The following is a 17845-nucleotide window of genomic DNA, read 5'->3' as shown; positions in this document are numbered from 1 at the left end:
TTAATTTTCTGTTATTTCTGTCCATGATTGGATAGAAAAAAAACGAACTACAAATTCTTCAAGATTTTTTTGAATTCATTAAAAAATAAAATCGTTTTTGTAAGATAGAAACTTTTTGAGGTCAAACCCCCCACCCCCAAACTAAAGCAAATAAGTTTTTTATCCGACATCGAGCTTTTGATGTCATACAAAACAGCCAAAATGTCTTTTTAGGGAGAATTATTTTATAGTAAACAAAATATAGACAGTTTTTGATCAATTGTCATAAACATTTATTATGAAAAACATCGAGCATACTGTGGTTTTTAATATGTAGTGATAAAAAACAAAAATTTCTGGTCGCACAGTAAAAATATATTTTCTGTCGTTGAATACATAATTAAGTATTTAATAAATGATTCAAACCTTAGGTTTGCGCGAGAAAGGTTTTCGTTTTCTTGCTGGTTTCTTTTTCTGAGCTGGTTTTCTAGGTTTCCCCTGAAATAGATGTAAATTAATTAAATTAAAAAAAGAAGTTATAACGCTACAGTTGTCACACAGCACGGGTTCAAATTCCATGTAAAACTACTATGTACAATGTATTTTACACAAAATGCATGTAGAGAGTCGGGATCAAAACTTGGCACTTGGCAAAATTTGCTGTCTGAACACTTGGTATGACCGAAATCATGCCCTCAGTAGTGAATTTAGGAAAACATATACTGTAAAATACTTTATTTCAGCTGGAACTAATTTTCGCTGAAAAGTGTTTTTGGCTATTTTGCATGAAATTTATTTTCACTGATTTATGACGAGTTGAATGTGAAATATAGGAAAAAAAGTATATTCGCTGGATTTTATTTTCACTGAATTATTCCTTCAGCGAAAATTAATTCCAAACAAAGATAAAGTATTTCACAGTATACTAAATTCATACTAGTATGACATGACGATGGAGGGAAGTGCAGCTATATATGGTCAGACACTGTAGTAATGAATGAAATGAACGCAAGACGTTGTCGGCAATGCAATCAGTTTCTACACTGACGTGTTCTTTTTGCCATTCATGTGCATGATGACTGGCAATAAATACCATAACAGCAAATGGAAATGATTTCAATAAAGTAATTATTATTTTTATAACATCTGTCACCGTAATGCCGTAAGTTACAGCGTGCCGTAATTTTGCGGTATTTTATGGGGTATTTTCATCCTACCATAATAGGAAATGCGAGTTCTGAATATGGAATGATTACGTTTAATAATAAATAAACCCCTTCAGGGTTTGACTGGACTCTACACAAAGAAAAGAAGTTTGCTGATTCTGTTATAAACTTTTTGGATTTCGGCATTCTCATGATTTCTAGGGTTCTACACAATGAAGTTTCAGCGACTTGTACAAATGTTTTTCTTCACAAATACGATAGAATTCTGAAATCATAAAAAATTCTAGCAGTGAAAATGTAACCGTTTATAGTAGTTAGGGAATCAATGCTGTAACTATGGGTAACCAACCTTTTTTTTGGGTGCTTCATCAATTACTAGTTTTTCATCTTCACTACTACTCTCATCCTTCTCTTCTTCTGCCTCCTCTGGTTCATCTTCTTCCTCTTCCTCAGCATCTTCTTCCTCTTTCTTCTCATTTTCCTCTTCCTCCTCCTCCTCTTCACCTTCCTCCTCCTCTTCTGCTTCTTCAGACTCTGTTGACTACAAGGGCATCAGTTTTATTAGTTTAAAATAAAGTAACAATCATTATCTGAGCGTTTCCATGACATCTGATCTCAACAGAGAACACAACAAAGGCCAGACTTTTTTTTATTCCTTGTTTCTCGAGTTTTTATAAGGCAACTTTCTTGAGGAGAACGGAAAAAAATAAAATTAATTTTTTTTTTCATTAGATTTGTGTGATTCTCAAAGAATTGTAAGTGAGGTCATTGATTGGAGATAAGAAATGAAATAAAATTTTATTCCATGTATACCTTTGTTACTCATCTGGGTGAGACTTTGGTACTTTGATCATGATGCTCCCACGAAAATGCAACTTGGATTTGTTATGCGGCGGGCGGAAAAAATGGAGATAAAAATAAGTTTTTTTTAGCAATTGTTTGCACTTACAAGTGGGCGCGAGAAATAACGGTGAAATTAAATTTTATTTTTATTTCATTTTCGCCTCCTGTTCGAAGGGTTCGCGAAACAAAGGATAATAAAAGTCTGGCCTAAGCTGTGTTGCAAGAATAAGCAGTCCAAAATCACTACTTAATCCATGACCTTTGACCTTATCAAATAAGCCAAGGTACCTGTCATGCCTGAGCAGTCTAGAACTACGGCTAATTCTGTGACCTCTTACTTGAACTGATCTAAGCTTCAGTGCGGTCTTAGCATAACTTAACATTTAGCGTGTTTTAAGCTGGCATTAAGCTAACTAAGCAGCTACTTATCTTAATTGCACAGAGTAATCAACCTAAATAAGTCTCTACTTTGTAGCACAGGTAAATGCTATAGAGAGAATATGTTGAAATTAATGATGACAAGTATAGCTGCATTAAAAGTTACACCCTGACTGTACTGTACATTTTGTGACCGAGCAACCTAGAATCAATGCTTTTTTCCATGACCTCAGTTACCGTATGCTGTGACGAAGCAGTCAAGAAACTATGGCTAAAACTATTTCTCAGGTAATACTCGGCACCACTGCACTTGACACTTGACTGTGATTTATAACAAATATGGTACTTACTGTTCCCGCAAACTTGACATTTGGCTTATTTTCAATTTCCCATAATCCTTCGTTAAAGCCACGCCTCTTATTTGGTTTTCCAAACTTATCTTTGAATTTAGCGTACGGAAATAACTCCTTTGCTGAAAGGAAGGCTCTGAATAAAAGAATTTATAAGAAATGCCACTCAGTAATCTGGTACTCCCAGTTATCAAGTGACTCACCCTACTGGCCTGTTTAGTATTGAACTATATATTGAAAACTAGACTGGGTGTCTGCATTATGCTGAAACCATAGCTGGAGTCAGCTTTGATGCAATCATCTATTATGTATCAGGACTAGTAATGGCAGGAAAATGCAACTATTTGAAAACGAATTAATTTGGTCAAACTATAGTCAAACGAACGATGGGCTCCAAAGCAAAAGGACTATTTATTTGATTCTGTTGTAGTTCCTGTGCACTGTTAACAAACCCCAGCAGGCAAGTGCAAGGCTCAATTAGCATAATGTCTTTCATGGGATATGTAAACAACAACGTCATCTCTTCAAAACTATGGCGGTTGATCTTGTTGTTTTGATTGCTCTATCAAAACAAGTTGATCACATTTTACTCAACATTTTATTGACTTTGAAGTGAATACCAATATTTAATAAATAATAATTAAACAAATGCATTTAATAAATGCCCGGTAATGCTATTTGTATCTCATGCTGTAAATATGTGATTTTCCGTTCAACTGCGAGATCTCGCAAGATGCATGATAGACGCACGTCAAAAGTTTGCCGAAAAATCAAACAATTTGATTTTGAACTTGAATTTCTTTATTTCGTAGCTCACATCGTCCGGCCGATCTTCGACAGAGGAATATTGCTTTTGAATACCCTTACTTATTCGAAATTGTCTATCATCAAATGTGTACAGCACATTATTAAGCATTGAAATGCCCCAAAAATATTTTCACATTTGTCGAATCCCACGCGATGTTTGACGCCACTACGATGCTATGACCTTTGTTTGTCCTATTTTTACATTCGATTTCACGCATAGCGCGTGATTCTCGCAGTGACGGAAAATGGTCTATTGTACCAGCACTATGACAATGGATGGTATCAAATTCAGTACATTCAAATTATTTCAGTAGTTATGAAAAGAGGAACCTATGACAAAATTTGTTCATACCGGTAAATTATTAACTATGATATTGTACAAAATTAAGCAGGTGTGAAAACATGTCAATAAAGCCTTTTGCGGAGCGCTCTTGTGATCATTGCAGCTTCATTCGGTTATTTTAGAAAATATATAACAAGTCAACAGAACTTGTTGCTTTCTGTAAGTCAGTCGTAATAGGCAGTTCAATTGAACACTTTGGCTGGTAAATACTGACAGCTCTATACAGTGTATTTACATGTGAATTTGGTTGGGACTGTTTGATTGTGACCATTATAGGCAAGTAATAAACAGTATTAAAAATGACATGTTCTTCTCCATACTGCATCTGTAACAAGGAATCATTTGGAACTGAATTCAGATTTATCATACCCATAACTGCATAACTGCTCCTCTTAAATAGTGTACACTGTACTTACGTTTCATGAGTTCCATAAAAAAATATTGGAAACTTATTTGCTGGTGGTTTGACAGCACCTTCCTGGATGTCATCAATCTGCAAATCACAACAACAATAAAATCGTGTATTTATAATTGTTAGAGATGAGATTAAAAACAATTACAAGCAGCCTTTGCGGGTAAATTTGATGTTGTGATGCAGATAATTAATTTTATTTGGAATTTAAGATTTTATTATTTAAGACAACAATAAAGAGATGTTCATTGTCTAAATTATCACCAAATACACGTATAATTGCCCCAAATACTAATACAGCTGTAGAAAATTAAATTTACAACTACAAGTCAGTTTCATTACCCTCGTAATTTCAATTACAGTAAAATACTTAAAATATTTATGGGTGTTTTGTATGGTATTCATTTTCACTATATAGGAAAAAAGGAGTATTCTCTAGATTTTATTTTAACCGAATCATTCCTTCAGCGAGAAAAGCAAAAATTAGTTGCAAGCGAAAATTGTATACAGTACAATGGCTATTGTTGTTATAACAATAACAATAATACTAGAACAATAGCCTATCCCAATACAGCAATAGCTACTAGCATGCTATTGAACTTGTGTTAGAAATCTGCCAAGCAAAGAGGTTTATGGAAACAAACGTGTACCAACATGTGCACGAGTATGGTACTTGGACTGTCTGTAATGTATGGTAATTCTTCAATAAAAACTTTATGCATTCATGATTGATTACATTGCTCAACTCTAGACTTCAGTCAAGTTCACAGGCCAAGATTTTAATTACTGTGTTGCAGAAAGCCATTTTCAGCTCCCCATTTATTTTAAAAAAATTGCTGATGAATGAATTGGAGGGACTGTGGCCTCAACCTGAATGGCTTCTCTTATTTTAAACAGTAATTGTGTAAATTGGTATTCAATACTACAATGTATGCTACATCTAATTTTTTACTGTGAGGGTAAAAATGTCATTTTGTTTATATATTCGTTTCTAGCTCTATTTTACTTGATAACATGTGTTTTATACAGTAGAAACAAAGTCGTAGAAGCAAAATAAGTACATGTATAATTTGAGACTAGGATGCAAGATGTCAATGTCAGCTCCAATGAATATAAAACCTTACTTGACTATTTACTCACTGTGGATAATTGCAAAGTTTGGTACGCTCGTCGATGGTAAGAGAAAGTGTCTCAAATCGACTGCCTGGATCACCATGATTTCAAGCTGCAGCCTATTAATGTATGCAACGTGAAATGCAGGAATACATCGAAAACGTTACATGCATATGTAATATAAAATTTATATCTCACCACACTCACCCTCGCAGGCCAATGAGGATATCCTTTCATTTTGGCAAAGATTTTATCTCCTGGTTTGAATGTTGGTTTGGCAGCCATCCTTCAATGGGATAAGGAACAAAACTGAAACTGCAGTCTATGGTGACAGTCGAGTTGAACAAACACACCGATACCTGGTTAGATTTCAGTACACAGCAACCGCTATACAGTTGTAATTAGTTCCATGGACCGTATAACAGCATTAAAATCGGTTCCTGTTGCAGTATACTGCAAATTCGTCGGGATTTCCTAATGCGTTTAAAATTAGGGTATCACATGGACGCCATATTGCCTGTTGAGTAGCATCTCATTACGTATGCAGCGGAACTATTGACCTTAGACCCCAACTAATATTTTTCCAGTAACAAAAAACGAAATAAACAGTAAGAAATACAGCACAGAATGTACTACTGTTCCCTATTGTATTGATATATTACAAAAATATGTGAGTATTTTCGAAACTTCAGCAAAAATACTGGAACAAATTAAGTTAATAAAATATAGTTGACCTGATAACCCCTAACCTTGTCCTCGTTCAAGGGAATATTTTAAAAATTAAAAAAAACAATTGTTTTAATTAATATTGTTTTGCTCTAAATCTACAAAGGAGATATGAGTTTTAATATTCATCAATCAGCCTACTGCACTGACCATTGAAATTATGTTTATACGATTGTAAAGCGAGTCCGTTATATTTTTGTGTTGTCAATGTGTATGGTGTGGGAGTTGTAAATGTGTAATCTGATTGATATGCCAGGCGTATATATCAGCATTGCCAAACTGCGATAAACCAGTGTATGTGGTCGTTGCAATCGATGTACTCTTGTTATTGTACATCGTTTATGGAATTAGAGTCCAACACATAGTTTGTGCATGGTAGCTGGAATACTAGGTACGTCAGTTTTGATTTGTTTTACTGAAAAATCTGTCGATCCTACTAATTTGGTTTTTGAAGAAGCGTTTGACGTTTGACAACCGCGTACGTGGATAGTCATTGACGCTTACTTTAAATTGCGGCTACCTGTACCGCGCTTTTATAATACTATTCTCTGTAAAAAGCGAGATATCTTTTTGCACACACCTTGATAACATCTTATTATGTTTTTGTCGAGAGCCGCTATAATTCAAACCGGAAAATAAAATAATATTTTGATTAGTGTGTAGATTGTGAACGTGTGTGTGGGAGTGTCTCCTCGCACTAACCTACAGAGTACATGTATGGCTTCGCTGCGAACATCGACGCATTGACAGTACCCGTGTAAAGTTATTTTATACAGACTGTAAAAAAATCTAGTAATAAAAACAAACAAACTTTGAATCAAATGTTTTCATTTCGTCATAAAACGTGATTATTAGATTTAAAAATAATACAGTAGAAATACTAATCGAGTATAGTAATCGCAGTGTAGTCACGCATATATAAGAGTTAACTCTGCACACGCAGACAGCTGGGGATGTTTTTGAAAAAGATGCTGGTTGGATTTGTAACAAAGTCTACAATACACCCTTCCTTGGTATGTTTGTACTCAGGAAGTGGCTAGCTATTTGATATCCAGGTGGTTAAAGGAATTGTAATTTGTATATTGCGCTGAAATAGTGAATTTATTTATTCCTATTACAAGACAAAAATCTTGTTTGATAAAATCTTCCAGCGAACCCCCTCTCCGTTCCTCGTTTACCAGGAACTGGTTTAAAAGTTTAAATGGGGAAAAGCCTCTAAATATTTTTGACTATATACAATGAGTTGCAAAGCTTACAAGTCAGTTTCTTCAAGGGCAGTTTTCTTCTGCAGCCATGTTTAAATTTTGTGTATTTTACACGTTGTGTAAGTCGTTATGAATCCCATATTGAACAGAACGCAACACGATGACCGTCACCCTATAATTATATATTTCAGTAAAATCATCTTTTTTTTAATTTTAAAATCATAATTAAAATGTATACTGTTTTCTATTTTCAATCTTTTATAAAAAACAAATTTAACTAAAAAAACATACCTTGAAGCTTTTAACCGATGCGTATGCGACAGAAACATAAATATTTTTTCTGTGTCTAATACAATACTGTAATTTAATAATACATGTTCTCTGTTGATACAAATTCAAAGCACACTTGTTCAGCGTCAGTTTTAATATTTCATAATCTTGGCTCACATCCAGTATTGAATCATTGATCAGTGAATTATGCAAAATAAATGCTACATTGTACCAAATAAAACATGCAAATTTAAAATTGCTTTTTGCATGAAAAGAGAGGTTGTAACAAATGAATGGGTGAATCTGAAAATATATTAAAGCGAGAGGGTCGTCACCTGTGGACACGCAGGAATTGAGTCCCAAACGGCGATAACAACACATGCTAAAAACACAAAGGCTCATGGGTAGACACTTGATAGTAAACAATCACATGCTATGTTCATCTGACGCATGCGTAGGTGATGACTTATCCGCTTCAACATTCAAATTTGAACAAACTTGTTATTAAAATCACATGAAATAATATTTTGCATATTTAAGTAATTAATTAAAATTAAAAATACAATTACCAGTAATTTAATTACTGAGTAAAAAAACATACTGTGGAATACTTTATTTTCGCTGGAATTAATTTTCGCTGAAAAGGCTTTTTGGGCGTTTTGTATGGAATTTATTTTCACTGATTTTTGATGAGTCTAATGTGAAATATAGGAAAAAAAGTATATTCACTGGATTTTTTTTTCACGGAATAATCCCTTCAGCGAAAATGGCGAAAATAAATTCCAAGCGAAAATAAAGTATTCTACAGTAATCAAAATTGTTCAGCTTCTGTCAATCATTTAGAACCTGACAGGTTAACAAAGTATATTTTAAAAACATTTATTTGACATCTACCTAATTATTTTGTTTTTTCTCATTATTTGTTGATTGTTAATACTAAACATCTTATCTAAATCAAAGCAATTCCACAGAGCTTTTTCAGTTGTTGCTTTCAATCCATGTTCAGAGTGAAATTGGTGAATTTAATTCCCTTAGATCAGATTACTAATATTATTCCCAAAGTACCCAAGATTAATCTCTGTGCATTTTATTGTTTTCTATATATAGCTGTAAATCTGGTCTATGCTTGATTTTTAATCATTCAGATGCTGTAGAGATACTGTAAATAATTTGTTTTCCAGTGGTTCAACTGAGCCAAGATAATATTCTTACCAAATCGTTTAAATGAAAAGATTTTACTTTGAGATTTGATGATGCGATCGAGGGCTACTGTGTTATCTTTCTCCATTAGCAACAGTCAGTCAGAATTTTTGCCAATAAATCTGTCGAGACAGTCAGTGGCACCATATTTTTTTTTTTTGAAAATTATTTATTATTATGTTGCAAATTATGAGTTTTCAGACATAAGTGGACATATGCCTGTCTAAAATGTGAATTTTGTGTCTAAAATGACAGATAGACAGGTGGCTGGCTAAAATGACAGGCAGACAGGTGGCTGTCTAAAATGACCGGCAGACAGGTGGCTGGCTAAAGTGACAAGTTGACAGGTTGGCTAAAATGACCGATAGACGGGTGGCTGGCTAAAATGAAAAGTTGACAGGTGGCTGTCTAAAATGACAGGCAGACAAGTGGCTGGCTAAAATGAATGGCAGACTGGTGGCTGGTTAAAATGAACGGCAGACAGGTGGCTGTCTAAAATGTTAGATAATGCTTGATAATATGCATAAAATTATTATTGTATAGCAACCCATAGTATTTAATGATTTATTTTCCATTCTTTCAAAGTTCTTAAACCATATAATTTTACCTGTACCTCAGACTCTGGCAGACCAGGTAGATTATGTTAAAATTTCCTACATGCATCTTGCATCTTGGAATGTACATGTATATGTGCATATATATTTTTATATTTTTTTTATATTGATCCAGTTCAAGATGGCCTAATGGCAGCCATTTTATACCTAAAAAGATTTTATGAAATGGCTTAATAGTAAAGTTATGCTTGGACTGTATTTTAGTGAATTCTATTCCCGAGTGCATTGCATATATGCTCACTAACATGCTTAGTCGTGTAAAATTTAAATTTCTATCCCATAATGCATTGCACATGCTCAGGAGTGTAAAATTTAAATTTCTATCCCACAATGCATTGCTTATGCTCAGAAGTGTAAAATTAAAATGTCTATCCCATAATGCATTGCTTATGCTCAGAAGTGTAAAATTAAAATGTCTATCCCATAATGCATTGCATATGCTCAGAAGTGTAAAATTAAAATGTCTATCCCATAATGCACTGCATACATGTATGTTCAGAAGTGACAAATTTTGTTAAAAATCAAGCATGACAAATTAGCATAAAATTTGCATATTAATAATTTTATATTTAAACTTGAAAAAGGAAATCAATAAATGATACGTATGTGTTGTACTGCTGTGCACCAAATTATTATGCAGTTCCTGGCTTTCAATATAATATCATTTAAAACTCTACTTTCCTGATTATCTGTCAATTTCTGATAAGTAAATGTAATTGGCTTAATTTATGTTGACATAAATTGTTTGAAAATAAATTATTTTTAAAAACAAAACAAAATACTTGTACTTTGTAAATCTCTAGTAGTCCCCCTTGGGTACTAGTTTTGGCATACTATACTATAGACTATAGGGTGTGAAACGTTTCGTAAGGTTTCGCCATTGAAATATTTTTGGAGTAATTTTAGTGTATTTGGTGTCCATACACATTGTCAGCTGGGCTACTAGTTTTAGAATACTGTAGCCTTTAGGAAAGATTTTATTAGTAGAAATTAAGGAAAGAAAACAAGTTGAAAAATCGTTTTTTCAGATTCGTACAAATCATGGAAAAATACCAAACTTTCACATCAAACGATCAATTCAGGCAATATAAGGCCAACTGCTTATATTTAAAACGAATTTGTTGTTTGTGTGTGGACAAATCTTTTTTATTATAACATGTACACCAGCAGCAAGGGGGATACTCAAAAAATGCAGCCTGTTACCCACAACACTGAATTTGGATTTTTTGAGAAGCATACATCAGGGGTTTTTCTAGAAAAAATGAACAAGAGGGAGCACAAATAGGGGAGGAAGTGGAGCGAGCAAGTGGGGGGGGGGGTACTATACTGACTATAGGGTGTGGAAGGTTCGGTAAGGTTTCAGCACCGTTTTAACGGTGTATCTATCGCCACTGAAATATTTTTGGAGTAATTTTAGTGTATTTGGTGTCCAGACACATTGTCAGCTGGTGTTGCTGGGAGGTTTTCACGGAGAAAAATATATTTGAGAAAGATTTCATGTTGTATGGCAGTACGGAAATGCCCAGCTCAAGAAATATATTCAAGTTCAATTGGCAATCCGGTAGAGGGCGCCAACCGAGAGTATCAGGGTGCTGCGCCCCTGTTCCCCAGTTTGGAAAAACCCTTGCATACATGGCAACATAGTTTTCAGAAGAGTATGACACAATTGACTTTTAATGGGAGCTTCCATATACAGAGTAATAATAATAAAAATGAGGTATAAATAAATGTATTCATGACTGGGCATATTTAATGTGACATACCATATTTAAACACTAGTCTCTTGGGCCAGTGAATTTTTATGACTTATGTCAATAACCTTGGTGCTTAGGGAGTAAAACAAGAGAATGCCAGTGTAATGTTTCTACTTGATATATGTTCTATATTACCCACTCATACCGCTGCTAAAGAGACTTAAATCTGTTGCTTGGCAACTGTTGCTAAGATTCCTCCCTTCAGTTTTTATGAGATGTTCTAAATTTGTATAAAATGCTAAAAAAGGTTGAAAACTTAAATTAGTGAGTGTGTTTTGCTGCTTTCTAATAAATTCTAGTGCAAATTTGATTCTAGCGAAGATTTCCTACAATCTTTGTTTTCATCTAGTGGAGTAGTAAGCTATTTAGGAATCTTAGCCTGTGGCATATTTAACTAGACTGGTTATTTTAATATATCACCTGTATTTGACAACATATCAAATTATATTTATATTTTACGATGTGATGTTTATGATGAGAGTAGTTATTTTTTATTTTTCCCCCACTAAACTTGTGTAATTTTTTTTGTAATTTCTATTATTATTAATAATTTTAAACAAGATATATAAGTATTTCTATATTATTATGGGTGAAAAATTTAAAAAAAAACAATGATATGGGTTTATTTTTTGAAAAGTGACAAAATTTACAAATTCTTGATATTACATGTTTTGTGTCAGTATTCTTTAAAATCCTTGACATCATCCCTTCAGTAGAAATTAATTCCAAGTGAAAAAAAAGTATTTTACAGTATTGGTAGACAGTATGATCTGAGCGATCTGATTGGTAGACAGTATGATCTGAGCGATCAGATTGGTAGATATTATGATCTGAGCAATTTGATTGGTAGACAGTATGATCTGAGGGATCTGATTGGCAGACTGTATGATTTGAGCGATCTGATTGGTAGATATTATGATCTGAGCGATCTGATTGGTAGACAGTATGATCTGATTGGAAGACATTATGATCTGAGCAATTTGATTGGTAGACAGTATGATCTGAGGGATCTGATTGGTAGACAGTATGATCTGGGGGATCTGATTGGTAGACAGTATGATCTGAGCAATCTGATTGGTAGACATTATTTTCTGAGCGATCTGATTGGTAGACATTATGATCTGAGCGATCTGATTGGTAGACATGATCTGAGTGATCTGATTGGTAGACATTATGATCTGAGCAATCTGATTGGTAGACCATATGTTCTGAGCGTAGCTTAAATTTAAATACAGTTATGCTGGATTAAATTTAGCTTAGCTTGCTTTCAAAACTGCCACATATCTGAAATGTGTAGTAATCTGTCTAACAATGTCTTATATTTGTAATGTTTGTAAATATTACAAAGAATAAGTTGAAAATATTGACAATCGTACTCGATTTATAAACTGTAAATTTTCATGAAAAGCAAACCCTGATAGACAGCTCGGAAGTTACACCTGCACTGTAATGTATGGGTGGATACACCTTTGAATATAAGCTTATAACAAGAATACCAGAAAGTATGTACTAAGGCCCTACAGAGATTGTATTCACCAGTGCACAGCAGAGGTTGATGTGATCCTGTGCTGCCTGAGTGCATAATTTTTCGGTATTCTCACCTGAACTGTAATGTATGGGTGGATTCACCTTTGAAAATGCAATTATAACAAGAATACCAGAAAGTATGTACTAAGGCACTACAGTGATTGTATTCACCAGTGCATAACAGAGGTTGATATGATCCTGTGCTGCCTGAGTGCATAATTTGTAGTATTCTCACCTGAACTGTAATGTATGGATGGATTCACATTTGAATATAAGATATTATAACAAGAATACCGCAAAGTATGTACTAAGGCACTACAGTGATTGTATTCACCAGTGCGTAGCAGAGATTGATGTGATCCTGTAATGCCTGAGTGCATAATTTGTGGTATTCTCACCTGAACTGTAATGTATGGGTGGATTCACCTTTGAATATGAGATTATAACAAGAATACCGCAAAGTATGTACTAAGGCACTACAGTGATTGTATTCACCAGTGCATAACAGAGGTTGATATGATCCTGTGCTGCCTGAGTGCATATTTTGTGGTATTCTCATGATAACTTTATTATCATACATGCACATCTTTTTGTAGGAATAATTTATTCCAGAGATTACAGTCTCAAATAACATTAAAATTGTTGCGCTAGTGTGGGAACGTCTGCGTGGGTGATGGGATGTTATTTTCATCGCGTACTATATCGCTTCTGAAACCAATGTAAACAAAGGAAAGTATTCAAATGTGATTTTGATAACCTGGAATGCATCAATATTTGTGACATAGTTTACTCCATATAAGGGGAAATTTGAGTGTTCGAACAAATGTTGTTACGTTTATAACGAATGCTGATACAAACTTTTACAGAACGGCAAAGTTTTCAGTGCTAGATACCGTACTCGACCGCGTTAGCGCCCAGGGGCCTCAACTCAGTATATACTAGTAACATTGGGCAATACTGATTTGGCTGAATTAATTCACCTGCAGTTACAAACAGTAGCAATAAAAAAAGTTTGTTTCTACGTTTCTATTCAGTTTATTCTTGCCAAGTGCAAACCATTCATCGTTATATCAAAACACGACCATCGTGTAAAAGTATGTTTCCACTCACGCTGACAATTAGAGACCAATTCAAATCTAATTATTCAGGTTTTTGTAAAGGTTACATTGACTTGATAGAAATGTATGAAAAAAACAGGCCCGTGAGATTGTTACTATGGCAACCAAGATGGTTTGTTCTTCTTAGTGTTGTACCGCAGGCATCTGATTTTTTTATTTGCAAATAAATTTAAAGCTTTGATTGTGTTAACAGATGCTATCGTAATTCTTTGACTTTGATTTCAGTATAATCTGTCGCCAGAAATATTACATGGTATTCACAAGTATTGGTTTAAAATGCTTTAATTTCAGAGAAAACTTCATTCAACTTTAACTATCTAAATAAAGATGAATCGTTTTTTTCTATTCTTTAAAAACAAATTTTGCTTGAGACTGCCGTACTGTCTTTGTATGTACTTTATATTGTGCCTCTAGAGATCAAACAATAAAAAACATACAAAGTTGACAAGTGTGCATATTTTAGTGTGTATAACAGTGACAATATTTTATGTCAAAACTTATATAATTAATTATTTGTAAAATGAGAGCTGATTTCTCATAGTCGTTTGAGCCAGTTTTAGTCAGGAAATTCTTCTAAAATGAGTTCTCACAGGAGAGTATTAGTCACCAAATCCCATGTAAACTGAGAGCTGATTTCTCACGGGAGTGTGAGCCAGGTGAATATTGGTCACCAAATCCATGTAAACTGAGAACTGATTTCTCACAGGAGTATGAGCCAAGTGAGTATTGGTCACCACATCCATGTAAGCGGAGAGCTGATTTCTCAGAGGAGTGTGAGCCAAGTGAGTATTGGTCACCAAATCCCCATGTAAACTGAGAGCTGATTTCTCACGGGAGTGTGAGTCAAGTCAGTATTGGTCACCAAATCCCATGTAAGCTGAGAGCTGATTTCTCAGAGGAGTGTGAGCCTAGTGAGTATTGGTCACCAAATCCCATGTAAGCTGAGAGCTGATTTCTCAGAGGAGTGTGAGCCTAGTGAGTATTGGTCACCAAATCCCATGTAAGCGGAGAGCTGATTTCTCACGGTAGTGTGAGCCAAGTGAGTATTAGTCACCATATCCATGTAAACTGAGAGCTGATTTCTCACGGGAGTGTGAGACAAGTGAGTATTACGGTAGTCACCAAATCCCATGTAAGCTAATGACTTAATAGTTGTTTATTATTCAACTGCTAGGCCTGCATCTGAGCTTAAGTCCTCACCAGATGTTGCATACATTATATTAATAACAATATGCAAATGACTCACAGATTACATCACAGTCTGAAGGCATCATACCCTTTTAGTATTATTCAGCACTATGTGGATGCTTTCTGTCAATGTTTTGAGAAAAACTGAATGGCAATTATGACAATTTAGCAGCATTTTCCCAGACCACAATGGAAACACATTTCGTTATTAAAACTCTATTAAAAATAATGTAGTAGATGTAAAACACGTAACTTGTACTTTATGAAGTATTTAGTTTATTTATCTTTTTTTTCTTCTGATGTCACCAAGCAAATTAATGAGATGTACCGTTGCTATAGGAAACAATGTTGAAATGTTCTAAAACAGTCACAACATGTATATACATCATGAGTACAATGACCCCATTTCACTTTATTAATAATAACATCAAAATTATAACATCTTTACATGTATATCTAAACAATTTTATGACTAAATATGTCTCATATTAATAACATAGATAAATAATTATTTTCATAAAGAAAGTTAAAGCAATTATTGAGAACAATTACATTCACTTTTATTAGAAAAATGAATCGATAAGAGTTCTTTAGGGTGCTTCGTCACCAATAACTACATGTATAATCCAAAACCCTGCCCCTCCAGGCTTGACTGTATGTATCAAGTGCCAAACTTGTGAAGACCACAATCATAGTAAATCTTGTCATGAAAGTGTTGAAAACTGATGGTGATAAAAGGGACTCGAGATGCAAGTAGCTGTCATGGTAACTGCAGTCATGGTTCCCAGTCGTACTTGACCACTCCAGCTGAATCCCTAGGGAACACATACAAAGAATCTCAATTTCCAGCAATTTGGTGGTGTTACATAATGGTTGTCATGGTAACCACTCCTACTTGGCCAGTCCTACTTATTCCCTGAGGATTTCAAACAAAGCAACTCAATTTGCAATTTTCAATCAGGTTTAATTGTGTTCACTGAAGGAGGAACAAAAGCACAAATTAGTCAGGTAGCACGTTACATGGCAAAACAAAAATGCATGATTCTGATAACCAGTACTTCAAACACAGGTAGGATTGGTCAAGTTTGTTTTCCTTCATCAATTTCTTTGATGTTGCTTTCTGATAAGTCCCTATGTTTAACAATACTTGCAGTCAAAGTGTTCCAAATTTGGCCTAAATTCTGGACAATTGAGTCAATTTCATCAAAGTCTCATTGAAATTTTGTGTGATTCCTCTTGTTTAACCAAACAGTCGAAGGTGGTTGGACTGGTTACCTTAATATAAAAGTTATTTTCACGAATTTGTATGTTTTTTATAAACTCTCTGTATGCCAACATTTTAGTGCCATATTTTGACTTTTTTTATGTATTTTTCAGTAATTTTTTTGACAATTTTATATTGCCTACAGGTATATGTATTGATCACAAATTTGGAATTGAAAATGCATTGTATGTTTTATCACATCATGCAGTATCAGTGTAAAACCATGTAATATTTTCTATAATACATTCCCTGAGTGGCAAATCTGATTGGTTCTTGCACACAATTTGAAACTGTGATGTCACCTCCTAAAAGCCAAAACATATCTCATTTAAAGAAAAATTACACGTATTTTAATTGTCGTGAAAACTGATTTTTTTTTAAATGTTTATAACTGATGGACAAGTATTGTAGGTGGATTATATATATGTACGAGGTATGATTATATTTGGTGACAGATGGCTATAATCCGTTCATCTTGTATGTATGTTGCTATGGTCTGGTATAATCATTGCTGACCATGAAGTGGCAACAACATTGTGTATATTTACACTAGGTTAGAATAGTTGATAAGAATGGTTGATACAAAACACATATCTGCAACCTTGTCCAACAAATCAGCAACATTGTAACAGCGTATCGGCAACATTGTCACAGCATATTGGCAACATTGTCACAGCATATTGGCAACATTGTCACAGCATATTGACAACATTGTCACAGCATATTGGCAACATTGTCACAGCATATTGTCAACATTATCACAGCATATCGGCAACATTGTCACAGCATACTGGCAACATTGTCACAGCATATTGACAACATTGTCACAGCATATTGACAACATTGTCACAGCATATTGGCAACATTGTCACAGCATATTGGCAACATTGTCACAGCATATCGGCAACATTGTCACAGCATATTGACAACATTGTCACAGCATACTGGCAACATTGTCACAGCATATCAGGAACATTGTCACAGCATATTGGCAACATTGTCACAGCATATTGGCAACATTGTCACAGCATATTGGCAACATTGTCACAGCATATTGGCAACATTGTCACAGCATATCGGCAACATTGTCACAGCATATTGACAACATTGTCACAGCATATTGGCAACATTGTCACAGCATATTGGAAACATTTATCACAGCATATCAGCAACATTGTCACATCATGTCTTCAACATTGTCACTTTTTGCTATTCTAATGACTTATAGAGGGTCCAACTGAACTATTTATTTTTGATGGATATTAGGGAATTAGATGTCTTTGAATTTTGATAGTTATTTTACAATACATCTATTGTATTTAAATATAATTTGGGCAATGTAATTGATTACTGAATCTTTTAATTTTATAGTGTTTGCATCTAAGTAGAGGATATGGAAGAAATCCTGGTACACTTGTTTGTGAATGATGCATATCCAGTCAATGAACAGCACTATTTTATTTATTATTTCACAAATTAAACCAAGTCAATCTGATTAATATTCAATATTAAAGCTCTATTTTTGTTTACCTTTTATATAATTATATTTTTTTATATTGTTATTTTTGTTTATTTCTGACTTTTTGTT

The 17845-nt window shown here is 34.2% G+C and overlaps 2 protein-coding genes across 2 annotated transcripts in view; one reads left to right on the top strand and one right to left on the bottom strand.

Annotated features, from left to right (window-relative positions):
* Positions 1-248: 248 nt before the first annotated feature.
* On the bottom strand, positions 249-5908 carry LOC100313630 (hepatoma derived growth factor). The gene is made up of 5 exons (NM_001168091.1): positions 5590-5908; positions 4283-4359; positions 2717-2852; positions 1495-1686; positions 249-477 (listed from the first exon to the last, which is right to left on the bottom strand). Exons 1-5 carry the CDS (start codon positions 5674-5676, stop codon positions 400-402), a joined length of 570 nt encoding a protein of 189 aa, NP_001161563.1. The 5' UTR covers positions 5677-5908; the 3' UTR covers positions 249-399.
* Positions 5909-6365: 457 nt separating this feature from the next.
* LOC100370511 (ras-related protein Rab-27A-like) overlaps positions 6366-17845 on the top strand; it is a 95373-nt gene continuing 83893 nt past the window's right edge. Inside the window, exon 1 of the mRNA XM_085494629.1 lies at positions 6366-6508. The gene's annotated coding sequence lies outside the window, so the exon portion shown is untranslated. The remainder of the gene's footprint in view (positions 6509-17845) is intronic.

This window comes from Saccoglossus kowalevskii, chromosome 20, assembly GCF_978046115.1.
Source record: "Saccoglossus kowalevskii chromosome 20, keSacKowa6.1, whole genome shotgun sequence".
Lineage (NCBI taxonomy): Eukaryota > Metazoa > Hemichordata > Enteropneusta > Harrimaniidae > Saccoglossus > Saccoglossus kowalevskii.
The sequence above is the reverse complement of the archived record's forward strand: the minus strand, read 5'-3'. Positions and strand labels throughout refer to the sequence as shown.

What these genes read in the sequence shown, in the direction of transcription:
- LOC100313630 (NM_001168091.1), bottom strand. Translation starts at nt 5,676, where the DNA reads ATGGCTGCCAAACCAACATTCAAACCAGGAGATAAAATCTTTGCCAAA. An exon ending in GGCCTGCGAGGGTGAGTGTG is followed by an intron (nt 4,360 to 5,589) that starts GTGAGATATAAA and finishes TGTGATTTGCAG; the next exon opens with ATTGATGACATCCAGGAAGG. An exon ending in ATGTCAAGTTTGCGGGAACA is followed by an intron (nt 1,687 to 2,716) that starts GTAAGTACCATA and finishes ATGCCCTTGTAG; the next exon opens with TCAACAGAGTCTGAAGAAGC.